Here is a 20,106-nt window from a genome sequence, read left to right as displayed (position 1 = left end):
TTTTTTATAATTTCTTTTGCATTTCTAATGAACTCATTGTGGTGTTGTGATCTTTTAGCTATTATTATGAGCTTTTGAAATAGTTGTATGTATGAAGTCCAGTTTGTTAATTCTTTATCTGTTACTTTTATATTTTGGATGTAATTGCTTTTTAATCTTGTAAAATTTTGAAAGTGTATCTTCATGTATTCTTTGATTAGCCTTTTAATTCTAGAACATTACTTAAATAATACAATATTTCATGCTCCGTTTCTCATTAAAATAAAATAGGCAATCTTGTCAATAAGCCTGCATGATTTTTTTTATCCATTCATGGCTATAAAAGGTTATCAATGATATTTAGATCATAAAAAAGACTCACACACAGTGACACAGAGTTAAGAGACTATATTATCTTAATTGATTTCACATACTTCTTGCTTGATGCCAAATGCTCAATCCCTTTTTATGTATTTTATTTAATACATGAAATGTAATTGGTAAAATTAATATTGTTGATTTAAGCATTTTCTATTTGATAACACATTTTTAAATTATATAACAATAGTAAGGGATAAACGTGCAACGCACGTTGCCAGAAACTAGTAATAATAATAGGTGAAAGAGCAACAAGGTTGTGCTGCCATAACTAGAAATTGACCTCAAAGATCATACAATGCATAAAGATCACCAACCAAAGTATATCTAGTAGGTTTCAATAGAAAGCATGTGTTTCAACAAGTTTCAAGATTTTAGGCAAAATTCTAGTTTTGTTCCTCAACTTATCTTACCATATATAATTGTCATGAACTTTGTAAAGAAGATACAAATTTTCCTTTTTATGATACAATGGAGCATGTGGCACAAGATGAAATCGAGGACTTGTCGTTGTCCCTTCCAACTGTTGGCTCAATGCAGATTGCTGGAAGTAATGGTTTTGGACATAACATAGAGTTCATGTCTCAAGCTTATCTTAGAAACAGAAGCTCCGAAATTGATATAGAAGTTGAACATGATACGTCTATCGCTCATATAGATCAACCTCTTCCCATATTCCTCAAGGTACTTTTTCTTCTTAATGTTAAACGGGGCAGGGCAGGACATGTCAAACTAGTGGCCTCGCGAAGGCTTCACCTGCTCTGATCTGCACCGCCCCATTTGGCATCACTAAATTTCATGATATATGCTTACGAGTCGTGGCTTCTGTAATGTGAATGGTTTTGTATGCAGTTTGCAAATGTAGAGTACAAGGTGAAGGCTAACCAAGCGTTCTCCAACAATCCTGTCAAGGCAGTTGTCTCAAAGGTAGCTTCTCAGTTTGAACATGATAATTACAAACATATACTCAAGGGTATAACGGGAAGCATTAGTCCGGGTGAAATTCTTGCCTTAATGGGACCTTCGGGCAGTGGAAAAACGACTTTGTTAAAGATATTGGGTGGAAGATTGCACGAAAATGTCAAAGGAACCGTCACTTACAATGACATTCCATATAATCCAGCTCTTAAAAGAAGGTGGTACCTATCCATCAATAGAGAAAAAATTGCCTCCTTTTATTTGCTGTCTTAAACCAGAGAGTAGATACAAGTTTTTCTTTCAGTGTACATGGACTTGTATTAACTTCAGTTTGCGATATGTGCTTATGTCTAGGGTGGGTTTCGTGACACAAGATGATGTGCTTTTTCCACAATTGACGGTTGAGGAAACTTTAGTTTTTGCTGCATTCTTAAGACTTCCATGCAAGATGAGTCGACGTCAGAAGTATGAAAGAGTAGAAGTGATTATTAAGGAATTAGGCCTTGAAAGGTACGTTTGTTACCATTTCTGCCTTTCATGAACTTCAATACTCACTAAAAGCAACTATCGTTGCAACTGTTCACTCGTGAATTTCACAATTGTAGATGTCGTCACACAAGAATAGGTGGAGGACTTGTTAAAGGTGTTTCCGGTGGAGAAAGAAAAAGAGCTAGCATAGGTCATGAAATCCTTGTTGATCCTTCTCTTCTCTTGCTCGATGAACCAACTTCAGGCCTTGATTCGACCTCTGCAAATAGACTACTTCAGGTTCTTCAAGGGCTTGCTAAAGTAAACACTTCAACCATATTTTCACTATTTGCTACTCTCTCTGTTTCAATTTGTTTGTCTTGCTTTCCTTTTTCATCCGTTTCAAAAAGAATGTCACTTTCTTTTTATGCAACTCTGTAATTCTAACTTTCCACGTGACATGTTTAAGACTACAAAATTAAAGTTCATTCTGGTACATTCTACGTATCTTTAGCTTAAGATCACAAGATTCCAAAGACTTCTTTACATTCTTAAAATCCGTTCCAAGTCAAAACCAGACAAACAAACTGAAACGGAGGGAGTAAACCATTCTTTTTACTCTGGAACAAGTTAGCCAAATGCTAATACATTTTGTTCATCAGATGGGAAAGACAATCATAACAACAATTCACCAGCCTTCAAGCAGGATTTTCCACATGTTTGAAAAAATTCTGTTGATAGCAGAAGGTTATCCGGTTTACTATGGTAAGGCGGGGGATTCGATGGAGTACTTTTCGTCTCTAGGTTTCATCCCGGAAATAGCCATGAATCCAGCAGAGTTCCTGCTGGATTTAGCAACAGGACAAGTAAATGATATCAGTGTTCCTGATGATCTGTATCCACCTCAAGTCACTAACGAACGAGAGAAGATTGTCATCAGAGTATGATTCTCATTTGTACTTGTTCTGATTTAACGTGTTTCGTTTAGTTTACTTGAAAGCTCTTTATGGGACATACTTTCACAGAAATTATGTCTATGAACATTAGTATCTGCAACACAAGTACAAAGTCCTGTTGGAGCCGAAAGAGAATCATCAAGGGTCGAAAGCACCAGAGCATCTACAAATGGCAGTTAAAGTAAGGAAAGATTGGACTATATCCTGGTGGGAACAATTCAGGGTACTGTCAAAGCGAACATACAGGGAGAGATGCAGAGACTATTTTGACAAGCTCCGGTTAGTTCAATCTGTTGGAGTTGCACTACTGCTCGGACTTCTTTGGTGGAAATCCTCAACTGCAACTGAAGCTCAACTACGCGATCAGGCAAAATCCTGATCTTACATTTTTCTCTCCTTGTAGTATTTTCAAGAAAGTTAAAACTTATACCTTCATTGCAGATTGGTTTAATGTTCTACATCTGTATCTTCTGGACTTCCTCTTCAATTTTCGGAGCAGTGTATGTTTTCCCATTCGAGAAGATGTATTTGGTGAAGGAAAGGAAAGCAGACATGTATAGACTAAGTGTCTATTATGTCTGCAGCACATTGTGTGACATGGTAGCACACATTTTGTATCCGACGTTTTTCATGTGCATTGTGTATTTCATGGCTGGCTTCAAGAGGACCGTCCAATGCTTCTTTCTTACGTTGGCTGCAACACTATTAATAGCGATAACTAGCCAGGTAAGTCCAATTTTTTTTCGCGAACTGAAAACGTTGTACTCAATTGTTTTGGAAAATATGAATGTTTTTTCTTGTTATAGGGAGCTGGAGAGCTGTTTGGAGCTGCAGTTATGAGTATTAGAAGGGCTGGGATGGTTGCTTCACTGATATTGATGTTGTTTCTTCTCACTGGAGGTTACTATGTTCAGGTAACCAAATTAGAAAATAGCTATGTTGCTCGGACCCTCCAAAAATGTAGCTGCACCATGTCGGATTCTCCAAAATGCACTACTTTTGGAGGATCTCACAAGCACCAGTCGACATTTTTAAAGAGTTCGAGTAATAGTACTTATAACATTATTATTCATGCTAAGAAAAGTTGAAACCAAGAATCCTACTCAAGTTAACTTGGTGATACTTCTTTTGTCATATGTTAATAACAAATGAAGCCCAACAAAGTGGAGTGTCAACATTTTCCAAAACAATGTCTTCTTTGATAAAATAAAAATAGTTTTGCAAACAGCTAGTAATAACTATTGTGAATTAAATTTGATGAGTTCGACCTTTATTTCTTACTGTTCAATCTATTGTAATTTAGAAACTACGAATTTACGTTTGTAATAGTCTATGTGTCCCAAAAAAGAACATGCTATGTCTAGGTTGAAAAAGTTTTTCTTTTATTAACATCCAATGAAGGTATGTTCTTATATAAGAGGGTGTGGAGGACACGGATTAGGGTAGAAGGTTAGTAGGTAATAGATTGTTGTCTTGTTTATCCTTCCATACTAGTAGTCATAGTATTTCTCTTGTAATTTCTTGTCCTTCGATTTTTGTTACTATCTACTCTCTCTTGTACTTCGATTATCGCACTATTTTGTTGTAGTTACTGTTATTTTTTTAGAATACTTTGTCATACTTTCTGTAGTATTTTGCCATGATTTCTTCATTTCCATTATTTATGTTTTTCCTTAAGTTGAGGTCTATCAAGGTAGGGGTATACCACTCTACTGTTATAGGATTACACTGGGTATGTTGTTGTTGTATAATCAATTGAATCGCTGGTTTCTTTCTATGTTTACTTCTTTATATTTCGAACATCTTTAATAAAATTTCTGACTCCGCCACTGATGAAATTGACTTTTTTTCTTTTTGTAGCATATACCAAAATTCATGAGGTGGCTAAAGTACTTATCATTCATGTACTATGGATTTAGGCTATTATTAAAAGTGCAATATTCAGGAGATGATTTATATAATTGTGAAAGCAAAGAGGGTTGTAGAACTCTTCAAAGTTCTCCTTCATTTGACACAGTTGGATTAAATGGTGGATTAAAAGAAGTTTGGGTTTTATTAGCAATGGCTATTATTTATAGATTTTTAGCTTATATTTGCCTAAGGAGAAAAATTAATAGTTGTAATCTTTAAACCCAAAAAAAAACTTTTTTTTCTTTTTGGTTGATGAAAAATGTGAAGAGATGACAAATGAGAATTAATTTATTGATGTATTATTGACTAATGGGGAATTCAATTATCAATTTTTTTCTTTGATTGTATCTTTGAAAGTAATCATTTTGATTTTATCAATCTTTTCTTGTGAGATGAAGCTAAAATAAATATATAAAAGGATCTTTACTTTTTATTTTTTATTTTTAGTTCCTCCTCCCACGAAGAAAGGAGGTTTTCTATATGGATATTAAATTAAATGACATGTTAATTATTTTGGTTTGTGTAAACTTTTTTTAAAGATCATTTGATTTGAAGTACAAGAAAATATAATTTCAATATAACAAGGTAATTATAATTATAATGCAAATAAAAATTGAATTAGTCAGGTCTCAAAACAATTAAAATTACGATATTCCATATATCTTTAAAGCAATTAATAATGGGGATCAACTTAACAATTAATGAAATATTATTTAAAGTTATTATCAACCATCGTGGAGGTATAAATATTCTTTCATCCTTAATACAAAGCTTCAAAATTAAAATCTTTAATATAGAGTCATTTTTATTAGAGAGCATTTTTTCCGCTAACTTCTTGGCGCTGATCTAAGTTTAATTCAATCTTAATATAAGCATCGAACATCGGGAGAGAAATAAAAGAAAATTAAAGAGCGTAGAACACACTCTTTTATTCTTAATAAAAAATCTCACGAGTTACGATCAAACTCTAGGATATGAAATTATCTTTATTAGAGAACAATTTACCTCATAATATGAAACTTTTTGATAGATCTAAATTTAGTCGAATCTCAATACAAATATCAAACACGGAATGAAAAAAAAAAACAAAATAAAGGGTGAATCACGTTGGTCGTAATGGTGCTAATGTCTACATCTGCCGTATTCTTCGGTGGGTCCCTTAAACCCCACATCCCACGTTCAAATTGTTTGAGTTATTGCTTAATCACATTTTGACCCCTCTAGTTATCATCATTATATAAATAGCCCCTTTTAAATTTTTACTACTTTATTTTATTTATTATCAAAAGGGTAAAAAATGGAATAATTATTATTGCAAATATCTCTAGGGACATATTTGGAAGGAAGAACATCATTGGCAAATTCAAGTCCTAAAGAATGCTTTAGTCATAGGGTAAAATCTATAGCTATTACTTTTTTTAGTCTATTTAAAAAAAGAAATATTTTTATTCTTAATCAATAAATTTCTAATTTCAACTATTCACATAATATATTTAAGATTCAAAATATATTAGTATATTTAATGTATCTTTAGTTTAAGTTGTCAACTCAAAATCAGGAACAACAATAACATATCCAATGAAATCTCACAAAGTTGATTTTGGAAAGGTTAAAGTATAGGCAAATCCTTACCACAAACTCTTCAAGGTAGAGAGATTATTTTCAAAAGAGTCCCGACTCAAGCAAATCAAAACAATCATTAAAAGAAAAACAATAGTAGAGAGAAACATGACAAGTAATAGTAAAGAAGCGGAGTATATATGCAGGTAATCACAACAACAACAACAAGATGTGGTCAGTCAGTCACCTAAGGAATCATAACAAAAACAACAACAACAACAACAAGATGTGGTCATCTAAACACAATAAATCATAGATGATATCGTATACGAAAAGCCAAAGACTACACGTGTTGAGTCAAAACCTGACATACAAATCAAAACGAGAGGAGTATCAAACAATATTAAAAGACAAAAATAACCTTAGATGAGGAATTGAACAAAGGGTAAAACTGTCATTGTCAAGGAAACAGTAAAGTACCATGTGACTAAAAAAAAAACTAAGTGGTCCTCAAATCATTGAATTGTTTTGGGATCAGTTGAAGTTGTGGATACTAATAAAGACATCTTTCATATTGAGTCTATGAATCAGTAATAATAAGTCCTCCAAAAAAATTCCCATTGGGGATTCACAAATCTGACAAATTCTTCTTGTGTCAGCTTAGTCCAAAAATACCCTCAACCCTGCAAATTCCCTTAAAAAAATCTTACTGTAAAACTTAAAGTCACCATTAATGGTGAATCAAGAAAGTCAATCTTAAGAATTTTCCCATTTTTGAAGAAGCATAGTCATAAAGATTGAGTCTTTTGAGTTTTCTGAGGGAAAAAAAAAACAATCTTTATCAGAAATTAATGGAGCTGATACCTTATTCAGACCCAAAATCTGAATCAAGTGTTGTTAATCCACCTTGGCAAGATATGTTTAGATCAGCTTCAATGAGGAAACCAGAAGAACCAAAACCCCAGAACAAGGTTCCTTCAGAGGCTCAGCCAAGAAAAGAAAATGACCCAAATCAAGATTCAGTGTCTGCTGACCCTCAGGTGAGACTAGCCCTTTATATAGCTATGGCTCATGCTGGACTTGTATTCACATTTTTCATTATTTATGGTGTTGGTAAATTGCTTGAAGAGTATTTGAGAGCTATGTTATGGGCTGTGCTTTGTTCAATTCCATTAAGGGGAATTCAACAAACCCTTGTTGCATTTTGGTCTGAACCTTTAAAGTTAGGTCTTACTGAGACTATTTTAGCTGTCCCTGTAGCTGTTTTCAGTGTTTTTCTAGGGACCCTTGTTGATATTAAAGAGAAGATTTCTAGGGTTGTTCTTAGGAGGCCTAAAGGTAACTCGACGAGGCGTCATACGAGTGGATTTTTCGTGTTGTTGAGGTGGCTTATGTCTTTTGGGGTGTTTGTGATTGCTTATGAGCAGATTGGTGGGATTGGATCAGTTGCACTTCTTGCATTGGGATTTATGTTGACTGCTAATAGTGTGGATTCAACTATGAATGCAGTAACATCTTTAAGAAGTCATAGCTTTCGTAGGTTCGCTATTACTGCTTTCTTTACTAGAGGGATATTGAAGAAGTTGAAGACAATTGTGGCAATTGGGTTGATTGTTGGATTGAGTGTGGGTTCTTTGGCAGGTATGATTTTCTTCTCGTATAAGATTGGTATGGAGGGGAAAGATGCTGTTATTGCATTGAAATCCCATGTAGAGGAGAGTAACTATGCTGAGAAAATCGGTGTTAAGCAGTGGATGGACGAAAATGATGTCCCCGGGATGGTGGATAAGTACACATCTCAAGTGTATGAGACAGTATTTACCCAGATAGATGGTTATGCTATGCAATATAATATGACGGAGTTTGTTTCTGGGATAAAACATTTTGTAATAGTTCCTGCAAATAACACATTTAATCAATCCACGGCTTTGGCATCCCCCTCTCCTTATGCAGAGAAATTCTTAAGCCTGAAAAGGAGGGTTAAAGATCGTGAATGGGCACAAATATATGCAGAAGTAGATGTGATGTTCAGGGAACTTCTGATCACTAGAGAGGACTTGGTTGAGAAAGCCAAAGGGTTCGCTCTCCAAGGAGTAAATGTAATGCAACGGATACTGGTTAGTAGCACATCTGTTTTAGGTGGAAGCATGAAGGTCGTGTTCTTGATTGGGAATTCCATAGTTTCGGGTGCTGCTGGTCTTTTTAATTTTGTATCTCAGCTAATGGTATTCATTTGGGTACTTTATTATCTCATCACATCGGATTCTGGTGGAGTAACAGAACAGGTCATGTCTATGCTCCCTATGTCACATTCCGCAAGGAGGCGAAGTGTTGAGGTTCTTGACAAAGCTATTTCTGGGGTTCTTCTAGCAACTGCTGAGATTGCACTCTTTCAGGGGTGTCTAACTTGGCTCTTGTTCAGATTATTCTCCATCCATTTTTTGTACATGTCAACAATCCTCGCATTTCTTAGTCCTTTGTTTCCTATTTTCCCATCACTGTTTTCAACCATCCCAGCTGCTTTACAGTTGGTGCTTGAAGGTCAGTATGTATTGGCCATCAGCTTATCGATTATACATCTCATACTTATGGACTATGGTACATCCGAAATTATGGAAGATATACCTGGCTATAACGCGTATCTCACTGGTCTCAGCATTATTGGAGGAATGACATTGTTCCCTTCTGCATTTGAGGTAATCACAAACAATACTCCCTCTTGAATTTCCATTCTGACTTTCTTGCATTACTTATGTTACCTGTCATGTTGTCTTCTTGTTGAGTATGAAGAACGAAGTGAACATGGAGAATTTGCAACTGCTATACATCAGCTATTAAGATATCACCAATATAAGACAGAAAAATGTGAACTTTTTAGTCCTTATGATTGTCACACGAAACAACATGACAGGAAAGACGATAATTCTATTGTGGAAAGAAGCTATGAGTGCCTTCCCTTTCAACCTTATTCTTAACTCCAGTTATTGTCTAGATCATGATGGTCTTGGAACTAGACTCTCTTTATTTCACTTGGAGTTAATAGTCAAAAACACACCTGAACTATTACTTTTTTGTGAGTTCCACACCCCAACTATCAATTGCTTCCTTTTCCTACCTGAACTATCAACATTATGTATTAAAACATGACTGATTAGGCCAATTATCAGTTGTTTCCTTTGTCATCTTTTCGCATGTATAAAGATGTCTCTTTGCTTTATATGTCACTTGATGACTTGAGTAGGACCTGAAAAATACATAGATGTTCATAGTTCTTTGTAGGAAAAGGGAACAACTAGTAGTTGGGGTGTGGTTTCGTAAAAACAAGGATAGTTCATATGTGTTTTTGACCATTATCTCTTTCACTTGAGATGATTTCATTACCATAAAGGTTGCATCTTTGATATTAATTGTGTGTTTATGTTGCGCAGGGAGCAATAATGGGACCACTGATAACTACTGTTGTGATCGCGATTAAAGATTTGTATGTTGAGTTTGTATTGGAAGAACAGAAGGAATAAGTAGAACAAATCTGTGTTTGCAATGCCTTAACCTTTGAAGACATTGAAAAGAACCCCCTATTACTTTCTTTGATGGAAAAGCATTGCAAGATGAAGTGAATTTTTTTTTCTCCCAGTCAACTGTTGTTTGTTTTCTACCTGTGTTTGAGGATTTTTTTTTCTTCTCAGAAAAAGCTGTTTATAGTGTGCAGAAGTTTGGTAAATTATTAAAATTGGAGCATACAATTGTATATTGTATCTTCTTTGTAAAATCTTTGATCTTTTGAAGAGAAATAGAATTGTTTTGACAGATCCTTTTCCTTCTCTCAGGGGTGCAGCCCTTACCTACGTGAATGTGAAATGCTTCGTGCACCAAACTGCCTTTTTTTTCTCTTAAAATGTTATGACCAACAATATTTTATTTATTCATAAGAACCAACAAACCAAATAGGATTTTAAAATGTGAAATAAAGTTTTTTCAGTTTTGACATTTTTCCTTTTGTGATGTGGCATTTTCTCATTGGTCGCTCGTGCTACATCAGAGCCAGTGGCATTCAAGCATTAAACTAAGTTTAGAATTACGAAATATGTGTTCAAATAACACAGTTTGAATATAAGTGTTTAGTAGGTACAACTCTCACCTGTCTATTGTATTTGGCCTTCCTTCTCTTTTTTTTGCTTTTCTGCTAATCAGTTCAAACTGTAAGAGATGAGAACATAATAAAAAACAGAAATGTATTTCCATAGCTAGTTTAAGAATGACAATATTACAGTGATGCTTGAATGTTATACCAGGGTGATGTAGACATTTGAGAAACATAACTGAAACAAAAAACAATCCACTAGGCACTAATGTTTGTTGCTTGCTTCTTTTTTTCACATCAAAATCCTATTATCATTTCATGTATTTGTGGAGAAACTTCCTGTGGAAGTCATTCCGGATGGTGTCATTAATAAAGCGCTTGGCTACCTTCAGTTCCCCGCGAGCCTGATTCTTGAAGACCACATCATCATCCCACCTAGAGAGAAACAAATCAAAGACAAATGTGGTAAATTTTACACAGAAGTAAAGCTAAAGAATCTTAAAAGAAGCCATGTCTTAAGGGATTAACCTTCTCTTCACACTGAAAGACGTTGGCTGGTTTATAAGAGGGTTTCCCTTCAACAATTCTGCTTCCTTTACTTTAAGCTCCTCCTCTTGCTCTTGTCGTTCCTGCCAAAATCACACAACTTTGAGTTCATAGCAGTGTTGATTGTTGGTATTCACATCATCAGATGAATATGACGATTGTCGATTGGTACTCCCTTCTGTCTACAGCTCTAAATGGAAATTTTACACAGTTCTAGAAGCTATTCGCATGGAGAAGGAATACCGCCAATATTAACCTCAGGAAATGCAGTTTAAGAAACAAGAAATTTGAAGGACCCACATAACAAATTGGCAAAGAAACTATCGAGCATTTAGTAATACATACTTTTCGGAGTTTCTCCTCTGCTTTTTCCTTCTTTATCTGTTCAAGCTCTGCCAGTAGAGCCTCTGTATCATCTTCATCATCATCATCGTCATCGTCCTCACTAAAATCAGCGTAAACAACTTATAAGGTTTTGAAGTAACAAAATAATACAGTCTTAATGCAAAGCTGCAGTAAGGGTGGAAAAATATCAGCGATGAACTGAAAATATTAAGTACATGCATTCTGCAACAAATTTTCATCATACAACAAAAAACAAATGTCCAACATCCCTTATTTATCAATGAAAAACTATCAAGCATTCCAACGTTTGCACAAATAGGAGCTTACTAAAAGCATTTTTGTACAAATGGGGAACAAGGTACAAACCTCTCATCGTCACTTTTGGTGTCTGCATCATCATCAGCATCAGCGCTGCGTGGAACAATGCGGTCTTCAATCTCTCTTTTAGCACCTGCAGCAGAATATCATATAATAGTGGAAACATGATGAATATCTTGTTGAAATTCTAGACTAGTCTATTGAACAAACAGCACTCACCATCTAAAAGCAGTTGACCACTCTTTCTACAATCTCTGTCCTCTGCAACAATACATAGTATAAGTTTATGAGTTGAACAAAATCAGATAGGAATTTGATATGAGTCCATACGTGTGTGCAGGAGGTAGGCAGGGAGGGAGAGAGTCTGTTCACATTTCACATACCGTAGCTGTTGTCTTTTGAAGAAAAATGTCTCCGCTCACGGTCCTCCAACTCTTCCCGGAGATTTCTCTTATGCAACTCATCCTGAGTGTCCTGTCCCTCCTTTCTGAATCATACACAACGATGGAAGTAGAGATTTGGAATCATGATAGAATTTAGAGGACAATCAATTTACGCAACTCGGGCAGAATCATTAATGGAAATAGAGAAACGCCTTGTGTGTAATGTGCATGATAACAGTATCGAGTTCAATTCAGATTCATGATACAATTAGGAGGACAACCAACTTATGTTACCTTAATGACAAACCCATTGAGTTAAAAAAATAAACTGTCTAAAATTCCATGTGCCAGGAATACGACCAATTCAAGTTCATCAACCAGTTGGACAAATTACAGCATACATCATCCACCCTATTTCTCACGCAAATATATCAATTCAGCCCTCAAATCAACTTGGATCAGAACTGTTTCTACTCGTAAGTGACACGAACTAAACTCACTTAGAATCTACAATAACCTACATTCATACCATGAACTGCAATAAGTAGATAAAATGGACATAGGATATGTCACACTATACAACATTTTCTAATTATAGCATTCGTGATACACACAGTTCCTTGCCATGCTATCGTTTTGATAAATTGATCCTTGACATACTATTGACGCATTTATTTACAACAACTCAAATTAAGAACAACTTACCATATTACCCATACAGAGTAGAAAATAAAACTGCATATCTTTAGTCGTATCATAAATGTGCAACGCCTTTCTATTAAGAAGATTGACTAAACAGAACTTCCCAGGTAATTCTATGGGGAAACCATGTCTGTTGGACTACAACTATAGGAGGAGACAATAAATATAACAAGCGGAACTACTGACCATATTATCATTATAAGCCTCAATTATATTCAACATAACCTTCCAATTGGGCTTAGTTCCGCTTTAACATAATCTACTTCACTTATATTTACCCTTCTAAAAAAAATGAGCATAAGCCACTTCACTTCACCTGAATGCAAAATAAGATCATACATCTACAGACTCAATAACCGAAAAGGAATGCAGGTTCGAGCCAGGTAAGTTGAGCCACAAAAATCCCATCTTTAGACTCAGTAAATTCCGTGTTAAGTCAAAAATCATACAAACAGATTGAAACACGGAAGTAGTAATAAAAAAGAAGCAATATTTCAAATTACTTGCCTGGGCTTTAAAGTAGTGTGAGCTGCAATGTCTCTTGAAGAATACTTCTGAGATGGACCAAAAATTCTAGTTCCACCTTGTTCATTCCCTCCTTTAGCTGGTGCCCATGTAGGTCTAGCAGCAGTTGTCATACTTCAAAATTCTCTGTGATAAAAAGTAACTTCTTTACTCAGAAATCCAAATTTTCTTTCATGAATGTAAACATCAACAAACAAACAATCAAATTAGGTTAAAATAATCACTAAGAACCCTAGAAAACAAAAATTCATTTCGAGCCCTAATTTCGAAATTCGAAATCGGATTTTCAATTACCTTAACGAGTGATGGAAATTGCCGGCGGAATTGGAGAGATGATCGGAGCTGGAAGGTTCGGGTTTTGGTTCGACCCGATTCACACCGGATTGTTTGGGGAAGACGCACCGCCTATGCGCTTGGGGATAAAGAATATGCGCCGCCAAATATTTCACAATTTATAATATGTGGGGTCCAAATCATGCATTATTCAATTAACTTTTATAAAAAGAAATTTTAAAAAAATCCTTTCTAATTATGTCTGATCTGATCGACATTCCTATCTATATGTTTACATATATTTTGATTCGAATTTATCAAGAATATATACTCATTTGCATAAATTGATTAAATTTGATCGAGTGATTCAACCTAATGACAAATGACCATTTGAACATATAAGTGTAGATTATGACAGAAAATAAGATGAATTTTAAATCGTTAATTCACTATACGTTCACTAATAAAGGTCGATTAGGAGCAAAGTATGCTAAGCCAACAAGGCAACAACTTAGAAATGGAAAAATATCTAAAAATAGAGACCCACAATTCAAGATTTTTATGATTTTTGTTCTTAGTCACAATTATTAGTTGGAGAAGTTATGTAACAATGACAATCCATATCCATTGATGCCAATGACACAAGAGGCCTTGGTTGTTTCGTACGGATTCGATCGTATTTAATAATTTTAGTTTCAAATTTTATATACATACATATTAAATTTGCTAAATATATATTAATATTAAATTTTGATTAACTGAGACTTGAAATTATTTTTCTAAAGTTTTGAACTCAAAAAACTCAAATCTCATATGATTTCTGATAAATAAATAGTTACTTAATCAACTTTAGTTATTTATTTTTTTACTAATACAATATCGATTTTGCGCTTCTCTTAAGTTGCCCATATTAATGATGTTTGAAAATGTAAATTTAACCACTAATATTCTAATAATTACTTAATGATAAGAATAAAATTAAATCTTAAAAAAATAAAAATAAGAAGACATGTAAGATTTATTTTTAATATACATGGACTAGCAAGAAGCGATATATTTGAGTAGTGGATAAACTTAAGTTTTCAGATTTTTCAAAATCCAAAATATATAAATACAAAAAGATAGACTAAAGTTAGAGACAAAGTCAAAATTTAAATTTTATGAGCTTAAAATTTCAAGATAGCGATATCAAATGTCATTAACTGAATTTCAAATTTAATTTTTATACATAACTAGTAAATTTTTAATATAAATATAAAATTTGACCTAAAATTACTGAAATTCGATGCACTTATATAGCTTAAAATTAAGTAAATGAAAACAAAAGGTCTTAATCAAAAGTATAGTATTATTTTATTTTGTACAAAATCAAAGGCACCAGCCCTGACAGTGGCTGACCACTAATATTAAACCACACGTTCTCTTGGTAAGTTGGTAGGAGACGCAAAGAGAGTCGTGTTGATAGAATTATCCGGTTCATCTGAATTTTGTATTTTTCAACGTAAAGCATAGTATATATAAATAATAATATGGGTAATTTTTTAAAATGTAAAATTTTATGTTTCCACAATTATTAGATGAAAAGAGCATATATAAGTCATTTTTGTGAATCACTTTTATAACGAACCACTTTTATGATAAAGATATATCAGTTCGAAGAATATATCAAACCATTTTTTCAAATTAAAATTCTGACTTCGCATCGAATACGCTACACAATACAATGACTAAAGTTGCTTGTACTTCTGGTTTTTGATTAGGTGGCCAACTGCTATCCTCAGCAACCGATTAACTACTGTACCCGCCACTTTTCAAAAAAATTAATTACTTATTTATACAAATAAATAAAAATAATACATTATCTTAACATTTGTATCAAAAAAATTGGATTGACTCAAAGTTAACATCACAAAAATTAAGAGTAATGTATTTTTCAAGAACCCCACATTTGCTTTTATCTTTCATACTTTGCTTCTTCTTAAATAAACAAAAAAAAAAAAGCCAAAATCTTCTGAATAAGTTAGGCCAACAGTTATTATACTTCTTTAAAAATATTCACTTTAAAAAAAAAAAAAAAAAAAAAAAAAAAAAAAAAAAGGTGTCTGTTTGATTCTTGGTCACCATCTTGAAACCAATCTTTACCTTCCTTATGTCATGTTTGTTCAACTCCATTAACCTATTTTTCTCTTCTTGTTTTATTTTTTTCCCTTTTTATTCTCACTTTCATTTCTCTTGTTTTGTATTCTGAATTCTTGTCTTGTTTAAATTCTTAAAGGTGGGAACTTTTTTGTTGTACGACTTTGTATTGACTGAATCACTCTTTTTGGTGTTAGTAGTTGTGAGTCATACGAGCTAGTTAGATAGATACGTGGAGCAAAGGGCTCGTAGTACCCCTTTGATTGATCAACTCTTTTGGTGTTAGTGGTGGTGAACCACACGAGCTAGTTAGATACGTGGGGCAGAGGGCTCGTAGTAACCCCTTTGCTTAATCCAACCTTTTCTTGATTCCTCTGTTTCACCTTTTTTGTTGAAATTTTGCAGTTATTAGAAAAAACATTTTTAAAGATTGAAACTTGAGTTTATGAAATAGGTTGAATTGTTTGCTAGTGCACCTTTGTATCGACTTAATCACTCTTTTGGCGAATCGTGAGCTGGTTAGATACGTGTGGGGCAGAGGACTCGTAGATACCTTTTATTCACTTAAAAAGGTGGGAACTTTTATCTGTTGAGATTCTTGAAATTTGGCATGCAAAAAACTTTATCTGTATCGATTATATCACTCTTTTGGTCTAGTCGATATAAATAGTGAACCATACGAGCTTATTAGATACGTGGAGCAGAGGGCTCAGTATAGTAAATCATTACCAAAAGGGGCAGGCTAGCACGCCTTATAATTCGAAGGTATTATTGCTTATGTAAGTAATGATATGTTACTACAAAGTTGAAAGTTTTTAGAAATTTCTCACTATTGACAAAAATCTTGTGTCATCATTTCGAATCATGAGTAGCCGTTACTTTATTACAACAGACTCATTGTGTAATTCTAGGATTATTGGTCCAGAAAGAATGAATCTTGATGTAAGAAGAACACCCCCTTCCTCTTCTTCTTCTTCGTCTTCGTCTTCATTCTTGGTAAGAATGGCAATTCGAATATCAAGATCAAGATGTTTTAGTTTCTTGAGAAGGGTATTTCATTACCAAAATGGTTCAAGATCAGAACTTGGCTCAAATCCCTTCAATTCTGTGACTTGGATGATTATGGAGTGTATAGCTTTAAGTGTTCAAATAATTGTTACAACAATTACATTGGTTGTTACAAAAGAGGAAAGGCCTGTTTGGCCAATGAGGATTTGGGTATTTGGATATGGTTTTGGTTGTGTCATTAGTTTGATTCTGCTTTATTGGAGATATTGGACATTATATGTGAGCCAAACAGATGATACTGATCTTGAGCAGCAAATAAGCCACGACGAATCAAGGTAACTTATATACACTGACAATATAGAACTGTTATCTTTCAGGTGGTCTGATAGTGTAAAAATTCTTTTTTCAGGGAGTTACCGTCTCGGATGGAGAGATGTAGGACATGGATAGAGTTCTTCTTTGCTATATGGTTTGTGATGGGGAATGTTTGGGTATTTGATTCAAGATTTGGATCATTTCATAATGCTCCTAAACTTCATGTTCTTTGCATATCACTATTAGCTTGGAATGCTGTCACATACTCTTTTCCCTTCATATTATTTGTGTTGTTGTGTTGTTGTGTGCCAATTTTGAGTAACTTTCTTGGCTACAATATGAATATGGGATCAGTAGATAGAGGTGCAACTGATGAACAACTCTCCAATTTGCCTAGTTGGAAGTACAAAGAAATTGGAAATAAAGAGGAGATTACAAGTTGTGATGTAAGTGATCTATTGAATTACAAAATGCTTCATTCGTTTCAATTTGTTTGTCTTACTTTCTGTTTAGTCTGTTTCAGATATAGTAAATAAAGTTTAGTGACTATACGTGGAATTTGACCGTATGTTTGTGGCATGACAGGAATGTTGTATTTGTTTGGCAAAGTACAAAGAGAAAGAAGAAATCAGAGAGTTGCCTTGTTCTCATATATTCCATCTCAATTGTGTTGATCAATGGCTCAAAATTATTTCTTGTTGTCCTCTTTGTAAACAAGAATTAGAAAGGTAGTCTATGGACAGAGTTATCGAATACTTATGCTGCTGGGAGATACCAAATATCATCGTCCGGACATCACGATTATACAAAAAATTATGATTATACTTCATTTATTTTTTACTCCCACATCCAAATTTTCCCTTTTTTATCTTTTTTTAATTTTAATTTCTTAAGTCAAAAGTCAACATAAATTGTATGCAACATATAGTTACTAGAGTGAGCAGAAGTTATTGTAAATTATAGTTCACCAGTGACTATGTATGTTGCTATTGAAGTGAGATTTGGAAGAATTTATGATTTCATAATTCACATATGTGCCAATTTTCAATTTTGTAACGACGGGGACATGATTAATCACAATTTTAAATCAAGAACATTTTTTCGATTACAGAGTGATTATTTATTAGTCGTTTTATCCTCAAGATTGGAATAATATGTTTGGTCATACGATATGAAATCATGTTATAAAATTAAGATATGAAATTGTGAGATAAAGTTGAAATTTTGTTTGGACATGCAATTAGGACTTTTATGTTGTATGTTTTCTCGTAAACATAGAAACGAGGTATTTATTCAATCTTACCGAATAAGCAAAAGTTTATAAAATCGCATAGTACACTATCACAAAGTCATTCTAAAAAAAAGATAATATTTATTAATCAAATTTTAAATCAATTAAAACAAATTGAATATTTATTGATTAAATTTTAATTTAATAAAAAAATAAAATTGAACATTTATTGATCAAGTTAAGAAAATTATTTTTTATCAATTAATGTCCCGGTGGTCAGTCAACTTGTCCAGTCAATATAACGATGGGAAATTATATTTTTACTAAACTTTTAATTGAATGAAGTAGTAATAAATCTGGTTGGAAAATAAATTTGATTAAATAAATAATGAATTTGGAAAATATAAATGGTAAAGTAGAAGTTGATTTGAAATAATAAATTTTTTATGTTGATGATAATAATCGTTATATGAGATATAAATGGTTTAAAAAATAATTATATGAATTGTACCTTAACTGAAATAAATAATTTTTTTCTGATGGAACCTTCTCTTCTATCGTAGATTGGACTTAGATATCGCTATCCACCCAAGATCCAAGATAAAATATTTTTTTTACTATTTCTCTTGGTCGTGAATATCTGAATTGATTGTTCGTTGTTAAGAATTCTTGTTTAGGCCGTTCATACTATCCATATACAGTGTTTTGAAATAAGAAGGATCGAACTACCTACTAATTATTTGGAGGTGAATCATAGAACACCAAAAGCTAAATTTTATTTACATCTGAAATAAATGGTTAGTACATATAAACGTGAGTTAATTTTTGTATTTGAAAAACCTTTTTTTGGAGAATTTGTGATTTTATCTTATAATATGAAATAATTAGATGAAATCAGCGTAAAATCACATGTTCAAAGGCTGATTTAATCTTATAATTTCATATCATGATTGAAATCGCATGGCATTGAAATGTCTATTAATTATATTAGATATTATGTTACTTATTGATGACATGAAATGATTTGACCATTTTTGCAAAATATAATAAACAAAATAATGTTGGACCAGTACTTTAATAGTTACTTTTGGCCCACCTCCTTAGTCCTTACTATGGACCATTAAACGAATGGGCTTTCTCCATTAAAACTCCTTGGGCCCATCTTAACATTTGTACTTTTTCCTTTTTTTTAACTTTTATTTGTTTTTTTTTCTTTCTTTGTACTATTGGGTACATTTGTATTCTTCCTTACTTCCAACACCAATTTTGAATATTTAAATATATAGGAATAATACACAAGTATTTCATAGACTATGACCGAAATATCAGAGATACTGATACATTTTAATTGAGCTAAAGTCTTATTACCCCGAACCCATTTTGTGTAATTTGTTCACTTTTTTTTTTGGCTTAAGTGGCATCCAAACATCTCCCTCGCGACTCAACTATGTGGAGTCACTCAATGTGCCACGTAAACCAAAAGATGTATAAAATTACAAAAATAAAATAAAAATTGAGGGATAATAAGACCTTAAATTAGTCAATGTGTGTCTACGGGGGGATATATAGTCACACTATCATACGAAGGCAAATAGATTGTTTTAAATAGATCCTCAACTCAAGTATTACATATCAACATCAAATATTGAAAAGAAATACTGCAATAAAGAAGCCACGTGAAAAAAAACAGAGTAAACAAGAACAGTAACAACAGTAAATGATAAAAAAACATTCGAAGTAAAGAATACAACAAGTAATAAAAGAATTGATAGATTAAATTTTGATGAATTAATTAATTCCTCATTTAGGTCAAAGACTTTCATCGATATCACTAGACGGTAAAATATTACTCCCTCTGTCCCAATTTATATGACTTACTTTCCTTTTTAGTCAGTCCCAAAAAGAATGACACATTTCTATTTTAAGTAACAATTTGCCTATAAAATGTCTTTTTTACCCTTAATGAAATGATTTACAACCACACAAATTTCTATCATTCATTTTGGACCACAAGTTTTAAAAGTCTTTCCATTTTTCTTAAAGTTTGTGCCAAATCAAAGTACATCATATAAA

General features: G+C 33.2%; 4 protein-coding genes across 4 annotated transcripts; 3 read left to right on the top strand and 1 right to left on the bottom strand.

Annotated features, from left to right (window-relative positions):
• The first annotated feature begins 824 nt into the window (after positions 1 to 824).
• LOC102605506 (ABC transporter G family member 26) lies at positions 825 to 4,916 on the top strand. Its single transcript, XM_006346053.2, has 9 exons — positions 825 to 1,041; positions 1,210 to 1,493; positions 1,630 to 1,785; positions 1,881 to 2,064; positions 2,406 to 2,684; positions 2,791 to 3,066; positions 3,141 to 3,425; positions 3,506 to 3,613; positions 4,560 to 4,916. Exons 1-9 carry the CDS (start codon positions 829 to 831, stop codon positions 4,827 to 4,829), a joined length of 2,055 nt encoding a protein of 684 aa, XP_006346115.1. The 5' UTR covers positions 825 to 828; the 3' UTR covers positions 4,830 to 4,916.
• Positions 4,917 to 6,715: 1,799 nt separating this feature from the next.
• Positions 6,716 to 9,906, top strand: LOC102605168 (uncharacterized). Its single transcript, XM_006346052.2, has 2 exons — positions 6,716 to 8,866; positions 9,599 to 9,906. The coding sequence occupies exons 1-2, from the start codon at positions 7,022 to 7,024 to the stop codon at positions 9,686 to 9,688; spliced, it is 1,935 nt and encodes a 644-aa protein (XP_006346114.1). The 5' UTR covers positions 6,716 to 7,021; the 3' UTR covers positions 9,689 to 9,906.
• A 479-nt stretch (positions 9,907 to 10,385) lies between these two features.
• Positions 10,386 to 13,502, bottom strand: LOC102604500 (protein CWC15 homolog). The gene is made up of 8 exons (XM_006346050.2): positions 13,365 to 13,502; positions 13,053 to 13,196; positions 11,844 to 11,947; positions 11,680 to 11,721; positions 11,509 to 11,593; positions 11,143 to 11,242; positions 10,780 to 10,880; positions 10,386 to 10,686 (listed from the first exon to the last, which is right to left on the bottom strand). The coding sequence occupies exons 2-8, from the start codon at positions 13,181 to 13,183 to the stop codon at positions 10,563 to 10,565; spliced, it is 687 nt and encodes a 228-aa protein (XP_006346112.1). The 5' UTR covers positions 13,184 to 13,196; positions 13,365 to 13,502; the 3' UTR covers positions 10,386 to 10,562.
• Positions 13,503 to 15,424: 1,922 nt separating this feature from the next.
• On the top strand, positions 15,425 to 17,858 carry LOC102604832 (E3 ubiquitin-protein ligase At1g63170-like). The gene is made up of 3 exons (XM_006346051.2): positions 15,425 to 16,822; positions 16,897 to 17,248; positions 17,388 to 17,858. Exons 1-3 carry the CDS (start codon positions 16,344 to 16,346, stop codon positions 17,532 to 17,534), a joined length of 978 nt encoding a protein of 325 aa, XP_006346113.1. The 5' UTR covers positions 15,425 to 16,343; the 3' UTR covers positions 17,535 to 17,858.
• The last annotated feature ends 2,248 nt before the right edge of the window (positions 17,859 to 20,106 follow it).

The sequence above is a fragment of the Solanum tuberosum genome, unplaced genomic scaffold (assembly GCF_000226075.1).
Source record: "Solanum tuberosum cultivar DM 1-3 516 R44 unplaced genomic scaffold, SolTub_3.0 scf00076, whole genome shotgun sequence".
NCBI lineage: Eukaryota > Viridiplantae > Streptophyta > Magnoliopsida > Solanales > Solanaceae > Solanum > Solanum tuberosum.
This window is presented reverse-complemented; position numbering and strand designations above follow the sequence as displayed.

Coding starts and splice junctions, on each gene's coding strand:
- LOC102605506 (XM_006346053.2), top strand. CDS start 829: ATGGAGCATGTGGCACAAGATGAAATCGAGGACTTGTCGTTGTCCCTT. Junction 1,494..1,629: donor AATCCAGCTCTTAAAAGAAG/GTGGTACCTATC, acceptor GCTTATGTCTAG/GGTGGGTTTCGTGACACAAG. Junction 3,426..3,505: donor TAATAGCGATAACTAGCCAG/GTAAGTCCAATT, acceptor TTCTTGTTATAG/GGAGCTGGAGAGCTGTTTGG.
- LOC102604500 (XM_006346050.2), bottom strand. CDS start 13,183: ATGACAACTGCTGCTAGACCTACATGGGCACCAGCTAAAGGAGGGAAT. Junction 11,594..11,679: donor TGGTCAACTGCTTTTAGATG/GTGAGTGCTGTT, acceptor ATTCTGCTGCAG/GTGCTAAAAGAGAGATTGAA. Junction 10,687..10,779: donor TCTTTCAGTGTGAAGAGAAG/GTTAATCCCTTA, acceptor GTTTCTCTCTAG/GTGGGATGATGATGTGGTCT.
- LOC102605168 (XM_006346052.2), top strand. CDS start 7,022: ATGGAGCTGATACCTTATTCAGACCCAAAATCTGAATCAAGTGTTGTT. Junction 8,867..9,598: donor TGTTCCCTTCTGCATTTGAG/GTAATCACAAAC, acceptor TATGTTGCGCAG/GGAGCAATAATGGGACCACT.
- LOC102604832 (XM_006346051.2), top strand. CDS start 16,344: ATGAGTAGCCGTTACTTTATTACAACAGACTCATTGTGTAATTCTAGG. Junction 16,823..16,896: donor ATAAGCCACGACGAATCAAG/GTAACTTATATA, acceptor TTCTTTTTTCAG/GGAGTTACCGTCTCGGATGG. Junction 17,249..17,387: donor AGGAGATTACAAGTTGTGAT/GTAAGTGATCTA, acceptor GTGGCATGACAG/GAATGTTGTATTTGTTTGGC.